The sequence below is a fragment of the Schistosoma haematobium genome, chromosome ZW (assembly GCF_000699445.3).
Source record: "Schistosoma haematobium chromosome ZW, whole genome shotgun sequence".
NCBI classification, from domain to species: Eukaryota; Metazoa; Platyhelminthes; class Trematoda; order Strigeidida; family Schistosomatidae; genus Schistosoma; species Schistosoma haematobium.
This window is the reverse complement of record NC_067195.1, coordinates 3523582-3545918: the sequence shown is the minus strand read 5'-3', so window position 1 is coordinate 3545918 and position 22337 is coordinate 3523582. Positions and strand designations below refer to the sequence as shown.

Genomic DNA, 22337 nt, shown 5'->3' with positions numbered 1-22337 from the left:
AACATTTTAGGTCGCATATCTTTTGTGATGTTTTATGGGAATTATATAATAAGTTGGATTCGTTTGCAAAAATATTCACTCTTAGCATCTCAGAAGTAAAACTTCAACATTGTTGTGCTCGCTTTTAAGGCTAAAATATTACATCCTTAGGTCCCTATCTAAAGACACAGGGAGCCAGTCGCTACTTAATACGAAACTTCGTTAAGCGAGAGTTTCTTCTATTACATCTGCAATATTCAGAACTATTTTCGAACCATCATTTATTGAGACATTTTAATACTCAGTGTGGCGTTGTGAATTTGTCGGTACATGTCGCGGCACAGAAACATAAGAGCGTTGTGTGATGATGGTACGCGTTACCATTGTTTTAATAGAAACTGAACTAATAAATAGATGTCGATACTTATGACGAAGCCTTCGCTAGTTCAGTTGATGATGACTATACAATATCCCCGAACACATCAGAACGATACATATATAATCCGGACAGTGTATTCAAGCAAGACATATCAGTATCTTTAAAGAATGTCAAACCATTAAGTTTCACAGCGGAAGATTTCCCGGAAAATGATTCCAAAAACCTTAAACCAGGTCAGTTCTGTCTATTTTTAAATATCGATTATCCACTCCACAGAAGATTCTCCTGGAGTTGTGTCTGGACGAATAGGGTCTTGTCAGGCATTTGATTTCTCCGCACCAAAAACTAACGAAGTTACGGGTCAAAATGATAGCGTGCATGGCTCTGATGAGGTGTTTGGCAACAGTGATCTTTTTGACTCAAGTGGGTTATCACCTTGGTTTATTTCTTTAATAAATCGTAGGTAATTTTAAACGTTTGAACACAAGTGTCGTTGGGGAAGATAACTTAGTGAACAGTACAATTTCTGTAAATAAGTCCAAAGTAGAGGAGTTGGATTTTGAGTTGCTTGATCGTTTAACTTCACAATCCTCTTCAGCTCAACAGTCGTTTGAGAAGCCTTTTAAAACCACAGTTAGTGTACAAGATACCACAAATCGCCTTAAGTCGAAATCAACTGACCTTCATTTTTTGTCGAAAACAACTAACCTTTTTAGCTCCAACTGTAGTATTTCAAAGTTAGCTGGCATTACAACTTATGATATTCCGACAAAAAATATTAACAGTGCTGGGTGTCTCATAGGGTATAAAACTCCTAGTTTCTTTGGCTTGTTGATGTCATCGTATACCGCTGATAAATCGAAAGGATTTGATGGAATGTTATCAAGGTTTTCAAACATTATAGTCCGCACCCGTTCACCCATTTATAACTACCTATTCGCACCTCGTACTGTCTCTGGATTTGTTTTCGATATTCCGGAGCCAAAGACTTTTGAACGTGGTGGTTCAAAACTAGCTAGTGTAACGACAAAGCCGTGCAGTCAACGGAAACTCACAGCACATGGTATGCTATACATTATGTATTCGTCAGTTATATATTTAACGCTTTTTGAGTATAGCAGAGATTTTCATCTAGTAAGAATTAAAGTATCTTACAGTCGCTTTAACAAAACAGTGTTACCGTGGTGTTAGCTCTCATGAGTACTCATGCAGATTTATGAACGATTTATTTTACAAACAAAAAAGTTTTCTGTACTTCGATTAAATGATCTCGAACATAAGAATTGTTTACCATAATATTTTAGAAATCATGTGTCAGTCATCTGAAGGTGCTTACTTGTTCTGAATGTCTGGAGAAAATAAAACCAATTGTACTACTATTCACATTCACTTTGCGTTCCCTTAGATCATAAGTATCTAAATTCCTTATAATCGTTTTATCTTACTAATTCATACTTTACCGAGTCGTATATTTTGTGCCTGATCTCTTCTGTAACTAATAATACTGTTACTGTGCATAGTACTATGGGATTTGTCCTGAAGATTTCATCTTGCTGTGCTAGTGGGGCATGGCAACTTTAACCGATTTACAACAGCTAGGTTCTACGTTGTGTTTGACTGACTGATTAATCCTGCGTGTTAAGTATGTTTATTTGTTCTAAGTTGATGCAACCAACAAATTCAATTAAAGAATAAGTAATTATAAATCACGGTCAACTCAAATTTTGAGAAAGATTAAGTCATTGCGTTACAGTGGTTTTATCGCATAGGCAATTGTTCGCACATAGTTGTTGTTCAAAATCATACCATAAGAACGCTTCCTTAGATCTGTGCCTTAATGAGAAGTTTTACTATCGAGTTAAACAATTAAAATCAACAAGTAGACCTTGTTAAGCGGTTATGAGTAGTTTATAGGGTGTATTGTATCTTGGTTTTGTGTTATCTGAAACTCATCAGCACTGTGTGCCTGCAGTCTTGAGAAAATTGATGCTAGGTAGCGAAGGATCAATTTCCTCAAGATCACAGTTATACTTTAATTATTTATTCAACACATAGATATTGGTACAAAGAGGCACCAACTACATATGCGCCACAAATCTCATTTGATATATGTGATGGCTGTGATACTGCCCGGGTGCCCAAACCGAAGCAGGTGGTTTTCTTAGGGGGCCACACCCGGAGCCTTCGACCTGAGGGTCTGATCCACAAGGCAGTGGAGCATCGTAAGAAGATGCAGTCCCATGGAAACCGGTGACCAATAATTGGTTCGTACGCCATTTGTTCCCTCAGGATACTGGAGCCCATGTGCACCATTGGTTTGGGATCCGGTTAAAGCACCGGACATTCTCTTTTCGTCCTCTCATTTTCGTAAACAACACCCCCGCCACGAGAAGGCAGTGATTAGGACTTCCCTGGTGAGAACCAAATAGCACGAGACTTGGATTCAGAGTTTCCTATCGATTACCTCCAATAACTTGATATCTCAACATAGTGCACGCGATGTTGAGTCATTTGAACTAGTGGCTACACTGCAACTTAATCAACAGAACTCGATCAACACTAAAAATGACTAAACAAACATGACACGTCATTACTCAGTGACCAGTCAGCTGTAAGTGAATTTTTCGTCTTGTCGGTTTGTTTGGTGTCTGATATATACAAGGTCGGGAAAATATTGCTAATACTTCTTTTTGTATCAATGTTGATGTATGCAGCTTTATGTGTACCTCAAGCACGTCCTACGGAAGGGATCAATCATGCTGATACATCATTATTAAATTTATCTCTTTCTCAGAAATTGACTATCTCTAGTCATTCTGATGAACGTTCTAACTTCTTACGTACTCCGGGCAATAATTCAGCAACTCCTAGTAAACCCATTGACCGGCATTCTTTGGTAAACGAATATTCTAAATTGCATAAAGAGTCAGCAGAAAAAGAGATTATTAATCTTATCGTTATGGGTAAGTTTAACTAATTCTTCCTGTCTAAAATGTTATCAATGTATGCTTTTTCACTGGATAATAATTACCTTTATAAATCTACGATTTTGGTGGTTAGTAGTAGTTGCTAAAAGACTGTGGAGCTGGTTTCTTGCTAGTTGAAACTCGTCAGCAAGGAGCCCCTGGAATCTTAAAGGAACTAACGTTATTTCCTGGACTTGAACTTGCTTCACCTCGCTTCGCAGTTCGAGATATTACCACTAAGTTATTCAGGTCGCTACTGTCCTGTTGTGGAACTATGATATTTACAGTGGCCAATGTCCTGTGTGTCTATTCCTTAGGACTGGTCGAATTCTATCGATTATTTGCGATTGTGCTTCACATTTTTATGTAGGCACGTATCATCCTCGTCTTTAGTGACGAGAAAATGTCTCGTGTGTTGACCCCGTTGTAGGGAGTAATTTCCCACAAACTCAATTCTTGACTAATTTTCAGTCTGTCCAACATGGAGTCTTAGTCTTGTCAAAGTCATAACAAGTCAGTTGTTTGGCTTGATAAACTATCTTTCTAAAACAAAGTAACACCATTAGTATACAAAAAAACAATTGATACAGTCTAACAGACAAGAATAAAAAGCGACACAACATACCGGAAAGTAACTAGAGGATAGGAAAAGTGAATCAGCGAAACTTAATATCTTTTATGACAAACATAAAAGATTGTAATTGCTGAATGAACAAGACATAGTCATACAAGGTCAAAAAGGGTCAATGTTGTAGTAGGCGTTTAATGCTGTCATCGGTGGTTTTTTTATCGATCATGGCTTACACTTCCCCTGAAACACTCACCACGTCCATTGTGCCTGAGTCGCCGTCGTTAAACAACTGGCTTCTTCAATTAAGCATAAGTTACAGCAGTCTATTTTGTTCAGCTATACCAATGTCGTTTACTTTTTTGTATCGTGATTGTACATTCTTGCTTTTAACTGTACTATCTCGACTTATTTCTGTACGATATTGTTTTGATTTCTGTTTTTTTACACCTACCAAGTTGTACTGCTAGTCTAAATATGTGCATGACATCAACACTGCACCCCATTCTTTATTACGGTCACTGAATACTAAGTGTAAGATGACAATATTTCTAGTCACAATGATTTTGGGTATCATTCTCACTTGTCCAAATTACCAATTGATTTACATTAAGGTTAAGTAAATTATTTAGTGAAACTATGAACCAGTGCCGGATGAGGTACGTTGACTATATTTTGTGTCAAACATTAATAATACACCATTCACGGAAATGTAGATATGTTTCTAGAGACAATAGGCAAAATAATATCTGTTGTAACTAAAACGAAACACTAGTACAACTACTTGTCATAACTGATCAAAGATTGATGTAGCTTAACTCAAGAAAGAAAGACTTCAGATAAAGATTTTATTATGGATCAACAGTAAATTCAAAACTGATCTAATGCTAATCAGAACTATACCATAATACACTGAGTTACATATAATTTGATTATCTGGTCAACAGTTGAATTTGAGTACATTGATCTAGGCAGTACTTGACATAAACTAATCAATTAGCCTAGTACGTGTGTACAATTTACAATGTCTATGGATTAAATTACTTAAGCTAACAAGTATAACTAAATTTTTCTCTTTCCTAATAATATCTCACTATTTCTAATTGAAGCTGTTAGCGTATATTAGTGTATATTAGCGTGGTATCTTACCATAAATCTCATGTTAACTATCAACAATGTAAGATATCCTGTCACCAGTTCAGTATACTGTTTATAGGGTCGTAAAAACTTTTCAATGTTAATATGTATATATTTGTTTTTTTTTAAATAGGACATGTGGATGCTGGTAAAAGTACTCTAATGGGAAATCTACTTTGTTTGTTGGGACATGTTTCTAGCAAACAATTAGCTAAATACCAATGGGATGCACAAAAACTGGGCAAAGCATCATTCGCCTATGCATGGATTCTAGATCAAACTTCAGAGGAAAGAAATCGTGGCGTTACAATGGATATTGCACAAACTTCATTTGAAACAAAATCAAAACGAGTAAGAGATTAGAAGTATGATTTATATATTCATATTTCTATGTGGTTATATCTATGCTTTCAAAATCTACATTATATGAACATAAATATTTTCCGATGCCTAATTTGTGATTTTCATTGTGTTTAAGGCTAATCATAGTCAATCTTTTTAGGAAGGAACATTGGTGAATTAATACGGCAAGACCATAATATATGGACGAACAAATCAGATTTAGGATATCAGGTCTTGAATTTTGGTGCGAAATTCGTTCATCCATATGGTTTAGTAATATTTTGGCATTATAGCTGATGTTAGATCGTGATGAAAAACCTTACTCTAATTCCTAACCCTACTGTCCAGCCGTAAATCCTAATCCGAATTCTCTACACTAATTTATAACCTTCATTTAATGCTAGTAAGTTGGTCGACAGTCGTAAGGTCACTTAAGCATCCATCAAAAGTCGTCCATAAATTATAATCTAACCAAATGCCTCATCAACTGGATTTATGTGAACACGTATTACGGATATTCAATCACCATTTACCATAATAAGTTATACTAGGTAGCATGGGGATAGGCTTGGAAAAGGCTAACAGTAACGAAAATAGAACATTTAGAATCATCAACCCATGAGGTTACTAACTGTTAATTTGAGTCATGTAGTTCAGTCTTCTAATGAACATATACTAAGTACATATTTGTGTACTTGACTTCGAGTCACATTCTAATTGCAAGGATTAGTGAAACTACAACCTCGTTGTCCTAGCCAAAGTAGATGAAACTGAATTCGAACTTCCAACTTAGTGGGTTGGAAGCCAAATGCCTTAACCACTAAGCCACTGCTAGCCGTAATCTATGGTTACAGAAGATAAGTGATTTAGCTTGAAATCGGTTGTAATGACATCGATGTATTCATCCTTATGCTTTCTGCAGATCTTGAGCTTTAACATTATTTCCTACTTCTCATTTTTTAAAATTTCATTCATTCTCTTAAATCTATAGTTGTTAGTCTTTTATTGCCGTCAATGGCACAGTATATTCTTTTTAATCTTATTAAATTGATATTTGTGACAACTTGGTTGGATTCCCATAACTGAAGAAGTCGTATATTGGTCACAACTGACTAGATGTCGTCAGTAGGTTTTCTATATTGATGACGGGAGTAACATATGTTGACCATACTGTAAGCTAAAATAATAAGCTAAAAAAGACTTAACTACCATATTATTAATTATTTATGGTGAGGTACAGGCTTCTTTATCGAAGCTCATATTCAGCTTGAATTCAATCGCAACAATACATATTTTATTATCTTGTAAGTTCTTTACGTCAGCATATAATTCTATACCTTTCATTCTTCACTTCCAATCTCATTCAATCATCAGATATACCGACAATTTTATTATGTGATACTGTCAAAATATAAGTAGATGGAATGTAACTCTAATCTACATTCAAACGACAAATCCTTTAACTTTTAAGACATTTATTAACGTTTCCAGTGAATTGTTGAAGCATTAAGTGTTTCCTCGGTTTATAAGAACTAATGACATCTGTATTTGCCTTCTATTTTTGTTTATTGAACAGTGAAGTTTAATTATTCAAAAACATAAATTATAGCTAATTAGGTTATAGTTTCAGGGCCCAATTCAATTCACTTTCAATAATTAACTCAAAATGATGTGCATTAACTTGTACTTTGCTATCGAGTTATATTATGAGTGATTAAGTCAACATTTATGCGTTAATTTTTACTCTATTAAAATCCTGTTTCTCGACTTTTTTCTTATATCTGATGATTTATATTTGTGTGGTGGAAATAAAATGTTTGTAGGTGGTAAAAAGATGTTCTAAACAGTAAATGAATAATGAGTTATTCTTAATAAATTGTCATTAAAGACAATATATATCTTCTTTCTAACCTTGATTCATTGCATACTGTGTATTGAAACGATACTTATTTTTATTCGATATGCAAAGGTTGCTCTAATGGATGCTCCTGGACATAAGGATTTTGTTCCACAAGTTATTGGCGGTGCGACTCAAGCTGATGCTGCTCTCCTAGTTATCAATGCTACTCGGGGTGAATTTGAAACTGGAATTGGTGCTGGAGGTCAGACAAGGGAACATGCTCGATTGGCTCGTTTATTAGGAGTTTCTCGTTTAATTGTCGCTGTAAACAAAATGGATACAGTAGAATGGTGTCAGTCACGATTCAATGAAATTCAGACACAAATATCTAGTTTTTTAAAATCTATGAATTTTTCCGGAGTTGTGTATTGTCCAGTATCTGGGTTAGTCGGGGCTAACTTAGTACCTCAAAACTTGTCCAATAGCAGTAAAAATACGTCAGAGACAGGTTCTAACCTGTTTGCGTGGTATACGGGACCTTCGTTACTCGAACTTATCGGTAAGTAGTGGTTCTGTAATTGTTTACCATTTATTGCTTCTGGAACTGATGGTGCTTTCATTTAAATGCTATTGATATAAATAATCCCTCATTGTATTACGTGTGACTCTAGTGTTCTTACAAACAACCTTGTTTCTATGTCAATGTCTTCGTCATAATCAACATAGGACCTGTTCATCGTCCCTAGCTGTCACATTAAATCAACAGAAAAAACTGATTTACAAGTATGTATCTATTTATATTGTTTCATCTATAGGTTGCAATATAATAATCAAACCTGTACAAAAACCATCTTGTCTGTTAATTATTTTGAACGCATAACTTACATTCACTTGATATCCACTATCTTAAAGGTGTCTGGCAGTTGCACTTGTGATGACTATACTCCGTTTCAGCTATAGGTTTCTAGGAATGTGTTCGGAAAACCTAGTAGAATTCCTTCTCTCTCTCTCTCTCTCCTTCCTATACACTTGCTATCACAAATACATGTAAATTCACAGATACACCTATGTACCTTGAAAGTTTTAAGTCCCTTGTTATTATTGTTATTACTATTATCATTATTATCGAATGAGTACGCTGGTCTTTCGAAATTCATAATCTATCGCTTCTGAGAAAATCGGTGGAGGCTAAATACATATTTTGACATTACCTGGCTTATAAGTAAATTCCAAGGTTTATAATCGACGTTTTTCCACTACAAAAGCTCATTTATTGAGATCAGTTTATGTTTGTCTTTTATCAAGTCATAATTACTTACTCTTATAAACAATCACAGCTTTTGCAATTTTTATTAAGTCACTCGAAAGTCGACAGAATGACAATTCAAGATCTGTGATACCAATAATGATGAAGATATCAATGTTTTCAGACATTTTTACGTCATTGGGGATGCAACTTAGTTGACGGTTTACCTTTTGTATAAGAAAACAGTATCAATTATTATTAAATTATATTTCAGATAAATTTTGCACTTAAAGGAGCAGGCTTTTTGTTGGGAAGGCTTTCAGAAAGCGCGACGAGGCCTCCAGATTTTGGTGGAGTTTTGTTCTCTGAGCTGGATGGCTGGATTATAATGATATAACATATACCAAAAAAACTAAATACACCCATTTCTGTACATTCCGTACACTTACACATAAACGTTTCCCTTGCCTTCCGTTCGTTCGATTTGAGACTATGAATGATAAGAATAAGTTTAAGTAAAGTATAATTACTAAGTTTAGAGCTAATAAACTGAGTATTGCATAGAATGTTAATGATAAAATGACGATGTATTTGTGATATTTTAATAGATAGAAATTAGATTTTTTGATGTTTTCATAACATATCGTAAGCCAAAAATTTAAACTTGTATTAATTTAATTCGGTACATAATAAAATATAGCTTAGTGTTGATAATTGTTACAATTATTTATTTATTTAAACACATAAACATTTGTACAAGAAGGCACCAAATATATATGCGCCACATAAATCATTCGATTTGTGCGAGGGCTGTGATACTGCCTGGGTGCCTAAACAGAAGCAGGTGGTTTTCTTAGGGAGCCACACCCCGAGCCTTCGACCTGGAGGTCTGATCCACAAGGCAGTGGAGCATCGTAAGAAGATGCAGTCCCATGGTAGCCGGTGACCAACAATTGGTTGGTACGCCATTTGTTCCCTCAGGATACTGGAGCCCATGTGCACCATTAATTTTGAATCCGGTTAAAGCGCCGGACATTCGCTTTTCGTCCTCTCAATTTCGTAAACAACACTCCCGCCACGAGAAGGCAGTGAGTAGGACTTCCCTGTCAGAGGCTATATACGCGTGGCCGTGTGAGAGCATTTCGAGAGGGAGAGCGGACTATCCCCACTCTCGGCCATACTAGGGCATTTGGGGGCTTACAATTAATGTAACACAGTGGCTCAGAATAGAGGCCAGTGTCGATCCTGCTGTAACCTTCTTTTACTTTCTTCATAAAAAAGCGGTTGTATTTTCTTTAACTGAAAGATTTCTTCTGGTTGTATCTGTCCGTTTCCCCCATTATTATTATTACACTACTTTACACTAATCTGTGGTCGTTATTGTTCGTTTTTTCCTTATACACACACCTTCTTTTTTCTCTTCCCATTCTCATTGTTTTGTGTGGCGCATATCTATTTGATGCCCTCTTGTACCAATATTTATGTGCTCAAATATATTAGATTAAAACTAACATGATATAATTGTCTATCTATCAAATGTTATTCATTAGCTTTCAAAACAATTTCATGGTCATACTATTAAGCTAGACTTCTCCCTTTTTTTGACGAATGTGAAAGTTTCATAAGTATTTTAATAATTTTGTTCAATTAGAAAGCTTAATCAAATAAATAATTTACATTTTCATGTTATTCATTTAATTATAACATATTTTAACTAAAATAATTTATTTATTTAATTAGATTCAATTCCATCACCAGATAGAACTGTTGACGGACCTTTTCGTTTTGTTGTCAGTGATATATTTAAACCTGCTGGTTCCAGTGTACCAATGGTTGCTGGACGAGTTATATCTGGAGCTATTTCTAGTGGTGTAAATATACCTACAAGTAAAGTTATTTGTTTGCCAAGTGATGTACGAACTTGTGTGAAATCTATCAGATCATTGTGTAATACTCGTACAGGTCAAAATGATGCTGAAGGTTAGTTTATTGAATTGAATTGTTTCACATTCTTTCTATAAACATAACATTTGAGGTATATATATATTCTAGAAGGATTCATTATTGTTTCCACTGTCAATCTAAAGGTTCAAATCATCTAGCTATTGTTACCATATAAACTTGTTTTGTGAATATTTTGCAATTTTATCTTCCAACCCTATTTTATTAGTTCTGTAGTAGTATTTAGGATTTAGAATTAAAGACGTTTATTGTCTAATTATAAAGTTCACAAGTCAGAGGGAATCTACTTTTATTCCAATGGTTAATAACCCCGTTGGATAACAAAAACTAGAAATCTATTGTATTATCACTTCTATCGCTTTTCTTCTTAGAAGCTTGAAATTTATTTCAAAGTTTTAAGTTATGCTAGATGAAATGTGCATTACTGATTTTATTGATAGTTTCAATAATCTCAGAGTATTTATGGTACTAAACAGTGACGTCATTTTTTGAACACGATCATATCATATTAATATCATAATACTTCTAATAAGTCTTGCGAATTAAACGCTATATTCTTTTCCTAAGCTATTCTGGTAACCCGCAAGCTAGAACTACACAGCGACCTAAACACCAGAGAGAAGACGCAAAGTATGAGAGAAATACTTTACTCCAAGGTTCGTTCTTGTACAGAAAAACATGGGTATTTATAGATGTTAACGTTCGTTAAATCAACATCATATTTCGCCCAATCCATTAGCGACATATTATGCTACTGACCAATAGTAGCACGCCATGTTGGAATTCTAGAATGCTCCATCGTGCTCTGATTGGCTAGGACTCTTCGGCTCCTTTTGGGCCTCTGGAGGCTCCGTTGAAGTTCTCCGAAAGCCTACTCAACAATTTCACTTTTTCTTCTGTTATATATATTTGATCTTAAGTTATAATAAAGTTGTTTTATATTGATGTTCTAGTCTGCCCACTACCATAGGAATAGATTAGAAGCGTATTCAGGGGTAGCTACATCAAAATATGGTATCATTCCTATGTACTCCATAGACTGTTGGACTAACCCATGTTATGTGCAAATTTCAAGGTTAGCGTCTTCGAGATAATTGTAGCTTATTGTTGGGAGCGCATACATATCCATTAATAGTCTCCAAAAACACAGAAAAGGTTAGAAATATTCTATCCAATCACGACTGAATAGAAGTTTCTCAGAAGCATTTGAAATATGAAGTATTATGTATCACATCTTGATTGGTTAGTTATTTATGTTACTACCTTCTCAGAAGTTTCTACAAGATCAAGATCATCCGAAAACCTATAAACTCGATGTTTTGTACATGGATTAACCTTGGAGTAAAGCTTCTACTCATATTTTGCGTCGTTTCTCTATTGTTCAATTTCAAGTGTAGAATTAGTCTGGGGATATAGAGAACAGCTTAGGAAGTCAGTAACCAGTGTTTAAGTAGACTTATGATTAAAGATGTTATGTTTTTAATTGATAACATATGATAGTGTACTCAACAGATATGGTTTGTAAACAATAAATCAAATCATCATCAATGATGTGACTGATTATCATCAAATAAACTTAATAACCCACCTGTGTTATTTGCCACTTGCACAAGCAGGTGGCTATCAGGACTCAGTATCTAAGTGGATAACGCGATGGGGTTTGAAGCGAACGGTACTGGGTTCGAGTCCCAGGGTGAACATCAACACTGAGGCGCAGATACATCCGGCTGACGAGTCCCAAATAGAATGAAATGCGCATCAAACTGGACTCCCACTGCTAGCCACCATCCATCTTTCCTTATAGTAATAAGAATGGTTTTAATACTTCCATTTGTAATGTTAATCAAAATCCTTATGCTAGCGAACACTGCGTTTCAGGGAAGGCGGTTACTTTGACGTGCAATAAACATGCCTGATCACTATTCCTTTACATATATGTCTTTCAGGTGATCTTGGAGGCAAATTGTTAGATCAAGTTGTTAAATTTGCATTTGCCGGTGATCAAGTGGCGTTGATGTTAACAGACATTGATCCATTTCAAACTCTTATTCCTGGTGATTTACTTACTGATCCAGACAATCTAATACAACCATCCACTTGTATTTCAGCTAAATTGTTAGTATTCTCTATACAGCAACCTATTACGAAAGGTTATCCTGTAAGTGTCATTATTGTCAGTTTCGTTGGTTGTCGTTATTGTTTTTACTGTTCTGTTTACCTTGCCTCATTTATGTTAGTTGAATATTATTCAATTAACAATATCATTTCTAGATGTTACTGTGTTTTTCGCAGATGAAACAATTTATTTTGTCAATAATACCACACTTCTCTTGTTATTGTGTTTTTTCTGTTTGCATAGCGTTGGATGGTTTATGAGATACGCCTACATTTCAACAGTCGATTTGTATTCTCCGATATTTTCTTCATATATAGTAGGATATTTCGTTTGTTATTTTCTATATTTGATTTTATTTACTTGTTGACAAGTTTGATAAATATTATTTGATGAAATTGGGGTGAGCAGTTGTTCCTTTGAAAGTTGGTACCTTACTTCATTTCTCCGTATAATTGGTGTGCTACAATGTGTCGTCATTCTTTTGATTTTGCAAATTTTTTCTATAGTTGTCATTGTATTTAAGAATTTAATTTGTATATGTGCTCTTCCGGTATATTTGAGCATCCAGTCATTCTATAATGGTTCTAGTTTTCAACATTTTCAAATTGTCTAGCTCAGTGAACGCAGTCTTGCTGAAATCCTTGCTCCTGGTGTTTTTGTGTTGCACCGAATGAACAGGAAGTTTATTTGCTTGTGCATTGATATACATTCACGGAACATCATATCTTTCTCTATACGTACTAAATCTTTCTGTACTATATCCTTATATGCAATCCTTCTTTTATATATTACCACCATTGAAGTAACTATTCCTATGAATCCGCTGTTCATCTTGCTATGCTAATGAGGTATGGCAACTTGGACCTATGCATTTATGTGCCTCGTCCTACATTGTAGCTGACTGACTGAGTAACACCATTGAAAAAACGTATCACAAAATTAAATTATCATTCTTTCCAATCGACACCTTCCATTTAATTAACAACTAAATGTTGTCACAATTAATGAACGTAGGAATTTCCAAGTCTTTTGTGTGTAGTAGTTGAATGTTTTATTATTTACACTATATTGGTCAGTAATATATGGTTAGTTGGTCTTTTGAAGGTAAATTTTCGAAGAGTTGATTGTGGATATTCATGAACTTCTGTTATATTTCGGTTATATATATTATTATGTCAATAAGAATCCAGCAAAAAATACACATGTTGCTTACAACTCACAACTTATATCTGTTACCTCTAGTGGAGAAGCATAGGCCGCCAATCAGGATTCTCCAACCAACACTGTCCTGGGCTCTGCTTTCCAGATTTGTAAAGTGCTATTCATTCCTTTAATATATACCTCCGGTTCCTGGCGCAATGTGTTCTTTGATATGCTTTACATTTTACCTTGCGGATTCCATGCAGTCCGATGCTTTCTGCAATATATGTCATACCTACCTTTAGCGTCTTTTCTTAATTTACTCTTTATCTGGAAGCTGACTTTTTTTCTGCTATAGCATGTTGTTGCCGATAGTATCGGGCTAACAGATTTGTAGTATCTTGCGTAGACAATTGTTTATAAATATTTGCACTTTTTCGATGATGTTTGCAGTAGTTCTCCAAGTTTCAGCTACATATAGTTGAACTTTTTTGCTGTCTGTAATGAAAATTCTGACTTTGATTTTAGCTAACATAATGAAGTAGAAAGTTCATCTAAGGTATAACTATAATGAATTTTGATAATATTATTCAACAACATTGTAATAAAATCCATCTTATTTGAATCACCTTGTTATTATGGTGTAGAATGTAAAGGAATTTCTCTTTACTACTGAAATGCATATACAGTAGTTGTATGTGATCAAGTAAAAAAAACAATTCTTGGGTTGTGTGAACAAATTAATTTTGAAGTATAACTTCTGTCATGTTTAGTGGGTTTTTCTCTTTGTATATAAATGACAATGTATAAAAGGTTACTATCGGTTAGTTTTAACTGTATTGTAGTATTCCAATTTATACACATTAGCAGTTGATATTCAGTTTTTTATTTTAGAATTGTAAATTGAGTATTCTCTACTTATCTCTTTTCAGGTTATATACTATTATAATTGTGCCAATGTAGCCGCCACTATTACTAAATTAAAATCCATGACTCGTCGAGAAAACAAAATGGAAAAAGTTGTTCGAAAACCAAGGTCAGTCAGTTTATCTTCCATATTAAAGCATATTATTCTACAGATAGAATCCTATCATCATAATCTTTGATTATGATTCTAAAGAGTGTAGCCTTAAGATAACGTGTTTTTTTATGAATTTGTCAAGATATCACCAAACGCTTTCCGACCAGTTGTCTGTTTGGTAATTATAATTCAGTTGTGGTGCTGTGTATGTTACTTATGTCTGTCAAGCCCGACCGTTGTAGCTGACTGACTGACTGATGTCTGTCAAGATAAGTAGTATATATATTGGTGTGAGATACATTAGTTTCGAGTAAAAATAGATTAAAACGTTTTGTAAGGAGATTTGTATAGTTTAAAAATGATTTTCATCGAATAAAGTTATCGGTATTGGGAAAATTGTGACATACGGAGCGTTGAACAGTTTTAAACACGTTCGAGACACTTTGTTACTAGTACAATGAAGGGCCCAAATCAAATTCGAGACAGATTTCTGAAGATCTAATGAGTACCAGCTATGGCCTCCAAATTCCCTGGTATGACCGAGCATAAGGAGAGTCAACTCCCACATGACCACGTGTGTACAGTCACTACTAGGGAAGTCCTACTCACTACCTTCTCGCAGCCGGTATGCTGTTTACGAAATTGAGAGGATGAAAACCGAATGTCCAGCGCTTTTAACGGGTTAGTGAATACAGAGAATCCACCTATGACAGTTAGGAAACCCCATTCCAAACCAATGGTACATATGAGCTTCAGGATCCTGAATGAACAAAAGACGTATGAACCTATTGTTGGTCACCGGTTGCCATGGGACTGTATCTCATGATGTTGATCCACTGCCTTGTGGGATAAACCTATAGGTCGAAGGCTCGGAGAGTGACTCCATAAGAAAGCCATCCGCTTCAGTTTTAGCATCCGGCAGTTGTCAAGCCGTCATACAAATCGAGTGATTTATGTAGCGCATATCTATTTGGTACCCCATTGTACCAATATTTATATGTTTAAACAAATAACCAGCTATAACTAGTAAAGTTGAGGATAAGTCAGTAGTTCACCAATAATGTCGATATTGAGTTTTTAAATGTAAAATATTTTATTCCATCTTGTCGGTCTAAATTTTCCATGTTTACTACAATACCGATATGTTTAGTTCTGTGAAGAGTTTTAGGTGCTCAGGCTTATAAAGGGCTCTGAACAAGCAGACCGTTTTAAAAAACGTAAAGTGCACCCTAGTCAATGTATTTGATCAACAAAAAAAACATTGTTATGATATTATGTAGTCTGTGATTTTGTTGTGTTTTGTGCTTGAAACATTCACAAATTGTTAGTGAATATTTTTCTAAATATTACCTTGCATTAATTTCTTTATTCTTTAGATGTCTTCTTGGTAATTGTACAGCAAATGTAGAGTTAACATTTGAAAGACCAATATGTATAGAAGTTTATGAAAAATGTAAACCTCTTGGACGATTTATGCTTCGTGTTGGCGGTGAATCAATTGCTGGTGGTACTGTAACTAAGGTAAGTGAAAAATATTTATTTAATACTTATAAAATCTGTCTTAAATCCTCAGAGGAATCACTAGTAGCAGTACTATACATTATTCAAAGTGAAGTGGCTTGGATTATCCGGTTGTTAATATTTTAACTAGAATTCGATCAGTCTTACTTGGTTTATGTGCATCCTTTGCGGATTGCCTCGATATAGTCATTATACCGCAAGTTTACATAGAATAGATAGACTATAGCTAACAATGGAATCCAGGACGCGCTTTTTGTCCTGTTTTAAACTCGTCAGCGCGGGATAATCCGAACCATTTCACATTGAATTAAAACTCATACTCATTACACATGTGAGTGGCCATCTAGACTCTAGTTAATCAGATAACACGATGATGTTCAAAGCTAAAAGATACTAGGTTTGAATTCCGGGGTGGATATCAACTCTGAGATCCAGGTCCATTCAGTTGACGAGCTTCAAATAAGATGAAAGGCCCATTCTGGATTTCACTACTAGCCATGATTCGTCTATTCTGCATTATCCAAAATGTTTCAGTTTCATAACAACAGGTTCATAAAATTAACAATTGTTCACTGTTCACATAGTTTTATTACAATAAAAATGGTTATGTTTTGTCAAAAATCCACTGAAACAATGGTCGAACTCACTTAAAATGATTATCCAAGCAACATCGAAAAAATCTCTATTTCACTCGATAATAGAACAGCTAGTTTGTAGATAATTCATTTAACTACTAAGAGATACAAGCTAAAACGGCTAACTACTGATTACTAGGTAAAGTAGTCTAGTAAAGAAATGTATTAAGTAATTTTAATCACACAGTTTAAGGGCAGACAAAGCGTGTATACACCTACACCATTGTGATCGATCCTGAGCTATGTCACCCAGCGTCTACAAACATTGGTTACGATAGTCGCGCGGACCACAACCAAGTAGTCTGTATCTGCCAACGTAGCTCACACGAGAAGTTAGTGATTTTGTGGACTGATGCCACATTTTGGTTTAGCCGCCCCTAAGTTTCTTCCATCAGTCTCCAACACTAGTCAGCATTGTGCGTCATGGTAATCGAAGTTCAGACATACGTAACACGTGACCCAACCATCTCAATTGATGAAGATTCACAACCTCATCAACTGATTTACTATCCTTTACCAATACGAAGTTAGCCTCAAGGAAATCTTTTTGTAACTAATTATAACCCAGCATGAACATACAGAATTCTAGTGGAGTTTTGTTCTTTAATGTAGATACATATATTCGTCATGATTTCAATCTCCTCTTGGACAACATCAGTGAAAATTTCAGATAGAATTAAGCTACAAATCCTCTCCATACAATTTTAGATATATGTTACTTCAGAAGAAAATGAGGCATCTTGAATTCGTTTTGTAACTGAGGAATAATCTTGATGTATGATTTATGTGTGTGTGTTCAATGTCTATCAGTCAGCTACAACGTAGGTCCAGGCACATATATGCATCGGTCCAAGTTGCCATACCTCATTAGCACAGTAAGACGAACACCAAATTCATAGAAGCAGTTAACTCAATGCTGTAACATATAAAGGAAAGATTTTATGTAAAGATATAGTACAGGAAGAAAGAATTAGTTTGTAGAAAGAAAGATATGAAATAATTTTAATTTCATAGTTTAAGGGAAGATAGAAAGTGTATACACCTTATGCCATTGTGATCGTGTCGGGGTGATCCGGCAGATTTCTCGCCAAAGACAAGCAAGGATCTGGAAACACTAAGATGCGTTTCCTCCAATCAGCGTTCACTTGAAGTTTTAGCCAAAAATATCAAGGGGCGAAACTTCACATGCAGAGGTTTTGATTAGCTGACCGCTACACTGCTACTATGTTTAGTAGCATTTCCAGAATCTTCTAGCAACCCAAGGACATTTAAAATATTATAAAAACCCTGTTTTTTTTCTGCATTGGAATGAATCTTGGAGTAAAGTATTTCTCGCATACTTTGAGTCTTCTCTTTCGTGTTCAGGTCGGTGTATAGTTCTAGCTTGAAGGTTACAGAATAGTTTAGGAAACGAATATAGCGTTCAATCTGCAAAACTTATCAGATCGATCGATTCTGAGCCATGTCCCACACAGTCTCTAACCATTGGTTACGATAGTTACACGGATTTCAACCAAATAGTCTATATTGTTCTATGATTATTTAATTAGTCATTTAATATTCATTTGAATAGTTTACTTGTTCATTCATATAAAAAAATCGTTATTTATTATAATAATAATACCATGTCTGTTATTATTAATACTTATCTATTTCTCTTTATGTCTAGTTAATTCCATCAAAAAAGGAACCATCTTGTTGATCTGTAGTACCAAAAAAATGATATTTTTGAAAGAGAAGAATAGAAAATGTTCACTTGGATTGTTTTACTATTGAACATTTAATGCCAGAATGTCTTTCATTATTCAATGTTAGAAATAGACTATTATTATTATTATTATAAATATTTAACAGTCTTTATATTTATTTATATATTCAACCTTCAATACTTTTACTGTCCATTTATTTTGGATCTTACATCAATGATACGATTTCAATTACAATATCAATGTGAATGGTGTAGGTTATTGTAAACAAAAACAAAAAGAAAAACCAATTAAAGTTTTATCCAATTTGTATTTATATTTTAACACATAGATAATGGTACAAGGAGGCACCAAATACATATGCGTCATACAGATCTCATTTGATATGTGTGAGAGCTGTGATACTGTCCGGGTGACCAAACCGAAACAGGTGTTTTTCTTAGGGGACCATACCAGGAGCCTTAGACATGAAAGTTTGATCCACGTAGCTGTGAAGCATCGTAAGGAGATGCAATCCCACAGTAGGCGGTGACCAATAATTGGTTCATACGCCGTTTGTTCCCTCAGGGTACTGGAGCCCATGTGCACCAGTGGTTTGGAATCGGAGTTTTCCAACTCCCCTAGGTGAACTCTCCATGTTCACCAACCCGGTTGAAGCGCCGGACATTCGCTTTTCGTCCTCTCAATTTCGTAAACAATACCCCCGCCACGAGAAGGCAGTGAGTAGGATTTCCCTGGTAGAGGCTATATACGCGTGGCCATGTGAGAGCATTTCGAGAGGGAGAGAGGACTCTCCCCACTCTCGGACGTATCAGGGCGTTTGTAGTTTGAATGACATGAAATTTGTCTTTTTGGAAGATATATTCTACCCCCTCCCCATCTCAACTACATTATCTTAACCATTTATACATTGGTATTGACTCAAGGGATATATATTTATATCAGTATAAGGGTTTTAAGAGATTGTACTATTTTCACAGTTGACATTAACACCGTTGGATGCCGGCTCAGTGCTGCACAGGTAAAGCGTTCACACGCATGGTCCTGAGTTCAAGACTAGCTTGGAGACCGTAAATGTACACTGTTGATGAATCCCATACTATGACAAAACAGTCGTTCAGTGCTTTTAAGTTTTCAATGGTAGTTTAGCTTAAACTGACTCGTGAATCCAACTGACCGAATTGACATAATTAATGTCAATCATTGAAAATAGTTAAAACTTTAAGAATTACAGAGTATAAAAAATTATTTAATGAGTAGAAAATAAATTCTAACTTAGGGAGATGGATTATGAATACAGTGGTTTTGAGTGCTGTTAGAGGTATGAAGGCAGTTATCAATTCCCGATTGCCCAGACCGTGGAAGGATTCTTCTGGAGGTACCTTAAAAGGAAACTGAGTTATAGGTGGTCTTAGTGACCTGAGAGTGTGACCGCAATGCCCAAGGGACAACTGCTTGAGGTCGGACACGACGTTTTTGTGAGCTCCATACTTGTTGAGACTTTACCGCCGTCACACCTCTGTACAGTCAGCAGTAGGTCTTCGCCCTCGGGTTTGCTGCTTTTAGTCTTACGACTCTTCAAATGACCTGTCTGGCATGGTAGGACCTTGAGGAACGATTTCTCCAGCCACTATATCGACTGGTTCGTTACGGCAGGCAAGCCCGACCACCACGTCAAGGTAGCAGCAGCCGGCTGGATCGCGTTGGTGGGTATGGAGGATCCACTTAAAGGAGTTGGAAAACCCTGATTCCAAACCAATGGCGCACATGAGCTCGGCGATCTTGAGGGAACAAATGGTTTGTAAACTCATTGTCAATCACCAGCTGCCATGGGACTGCATCTCCTAACGTTGCGCCACCATTTTGTGGATTAGACCTCTGAGTTAAAGATTAATGGAGTGTACCCCTGAGGAAACCACCTGCTTGGGGAAGTCAGCGTCTTCGTCCATAATCATCTTTAAACATCGATAACGTGTATTGAACAATGAGGAGTTATCTCTAAGCTGTTGGCTTAATGACTGAACAATGTCAGAAAATGAGCGATCATGTATGTTCAGAGGCAAAATCAAATCGTCGTACCTACCTAACTCACTTTGATCGAATTTCCGAAGTGGAAAGAGAACTTTACAAGCATAATCTTGATTGGTAAAATGGGTCATCGTAACGCCGGAACTACATGTGAAAAATGACGTTAGCACAGGTATGGTAGTGAAATTCAGCAATACTGTGATGCCATCATTTGAGGGTGCGGTAGTAGAATTAAATGTGCTAGGCTGTGAAGTAGGCGTAATTTTAGTATCGGTTAGCTTTTGAATGATGAATATTCTGTGTGGCGCATTTAATTTTCGTGACTAATTGTACTAATATTTAAATGGCAAATAAGCGCGATTGATTTTGTTTGGTTTGTATTTATAAAGGAAACAGCTGTGTTTCATCGAGAACATTTTTGTAGATTATGCTTGCTACTGTTGGAGTCACCGATTGCTAGGACAAGGTGGAGCGACTTTGAAAGGAATGTTAGGGTTATGCATTAGGTAAATCAGTTGAAGTCGTGGTTCTTTATTGACTTAGATGTTCTGGCCAAGTGTTACGTGTGCCTGACCAAATAAAAGATACTTGCTGGTATAGAAACGGATTTAAAAAACTCAACGTGGTCAACACAGAACGTAGCACTAGTCCATGACTTATGCGGATCCGGACGTCGTACGTAGATGTAGAAAGGACAGTAGGTAACAGCTCTTTCGACAAAGCATATTCTTTTCGTGTTACTTGAGTGTAATTGAAACAATACTAAAGTTTCTTCAACTTTATCTATTCTTAAATTAGACCGTTTCATTATTGATAATGTTTCTGACGTATTACTCTTAGCATGAAACATGATACAACTTGTTATACAGTCTTCTTATTCATTCATGCTGTTTGATTGAAGAGTTCTAAACATTCAAGGAATTTGTTTTTTTGCATGAAAATTGATTCTCGTTTTCTACTGAATACATAAAATAAACTTTCGTTTAATTCAACCGTTTCGATTTAGCTTCTTAAAGAGTTATTGAAGACAGTGATGGAGATTTCGTCTATTATCCCCATTGTGCAGTAGGAATTGTACACGATAAAGTTGTACTATTCCAATATAAGTACATATACTTAGCTAGTGTGTGCTCAATTACATTACTTACTTACGCCTGTTATTCATATTGGATCATAGGCCACCGACCAGCATTCTCCAACCCATTCTGTCCTGGGCCTTCTTTTCTAATTCCATCCAATTCTTGTTCATTATCCTCATGTCTATCTCCATTTCTCGGCGTAATGTGTTCTTTGGTCTTCCTCTGACCTTGAAGATTCCATGTGAGGGCTTGTCTTGTGACGCAGTTGGGTGCTTTCCTCAATGTGTGTCCTATCCACTTCCAGCGCTTCCTCCTGAATTCTTCCTCCGCTGGGATCTGGTTTGTTCTCTCCCACAGTACGTTGTTGCTAATAGTGTCCGGCCAATGGATCCGAAGTATTTTGCATACACAACTGTTAAAAAACACCTGTATCTTCTGGTTGATGGCTTTCATAGTTCTCTAGGTTTCCGCTTCATACAGTAGAACTGTCTTGACATTTGTGTTAAAAATCCTGACCGTGGTATTGGTTGACAGTTGTTTTGAGTTCTGACAACCAGAGCAACTATTTATTTAGGTACATAGAATGCTCGTACAATGTGGGAGATCGAGAGAGTCTCCCAAATTGCTGCAGAGATGAGGAGATACAACCTAGTGGTGCTTGGGATCAGTGAA

The 22337-nt window shown here is 35.8% G+C and overlaps 1 protein-coding gene across 3 annotated transcripts; it reads left to right on the top strand.

Annotated features, from left to right (window-relative positions):
* The first annotated feature begins 267 nt into the window (after window positions 1-267).
* On the top strand, window positions 268-19198 carry HBS1L_1 (HBS1-like protein). Of its 3 annotated transcripts, XM_051210201.1 has the most exons (12): window positions 268-349; window positions 394-591; window positions 635-781; window positions 822-1421; window positions 3073-3321; window positions 5163-5380; window positions 7341-7770; window positions 10198-10437; window positions 12366-12577; window positions 14608-14711; window positions 16073-16217; window positions 18522-19198. In XM_051210201.1, the coding sequence occupies exons 1-12, from the start codon at window positions 310-312 to the stop codon at window positions 18552-18554; spliced, it is 2616 nt and encodes an 871-aa protein (XP_051070171.1). In that variant the 5' UTR covers window positions 268-309; the 3' UTR covers window positions 18555-19198. The 3 variants fall into 3 exon arrangements, with proteins under 3 accessions (XP_051070171.1, XP_051070170.1, XP_051070169.1); XM_051210200.1 differs by lacking the exon at window positions 822-1421; XM_051210202.1 differs by lacking the exons at window positions 268-349; window positions 394-591; window positions 635-781; window positions 822-1421 and adding an exon at window positions 12779-12851 and having other exon boundaries at window positions 2618-3321.
* The last annotated feature ends 3139 nt before the right edge of the window (window positions 19199-22337 follow it).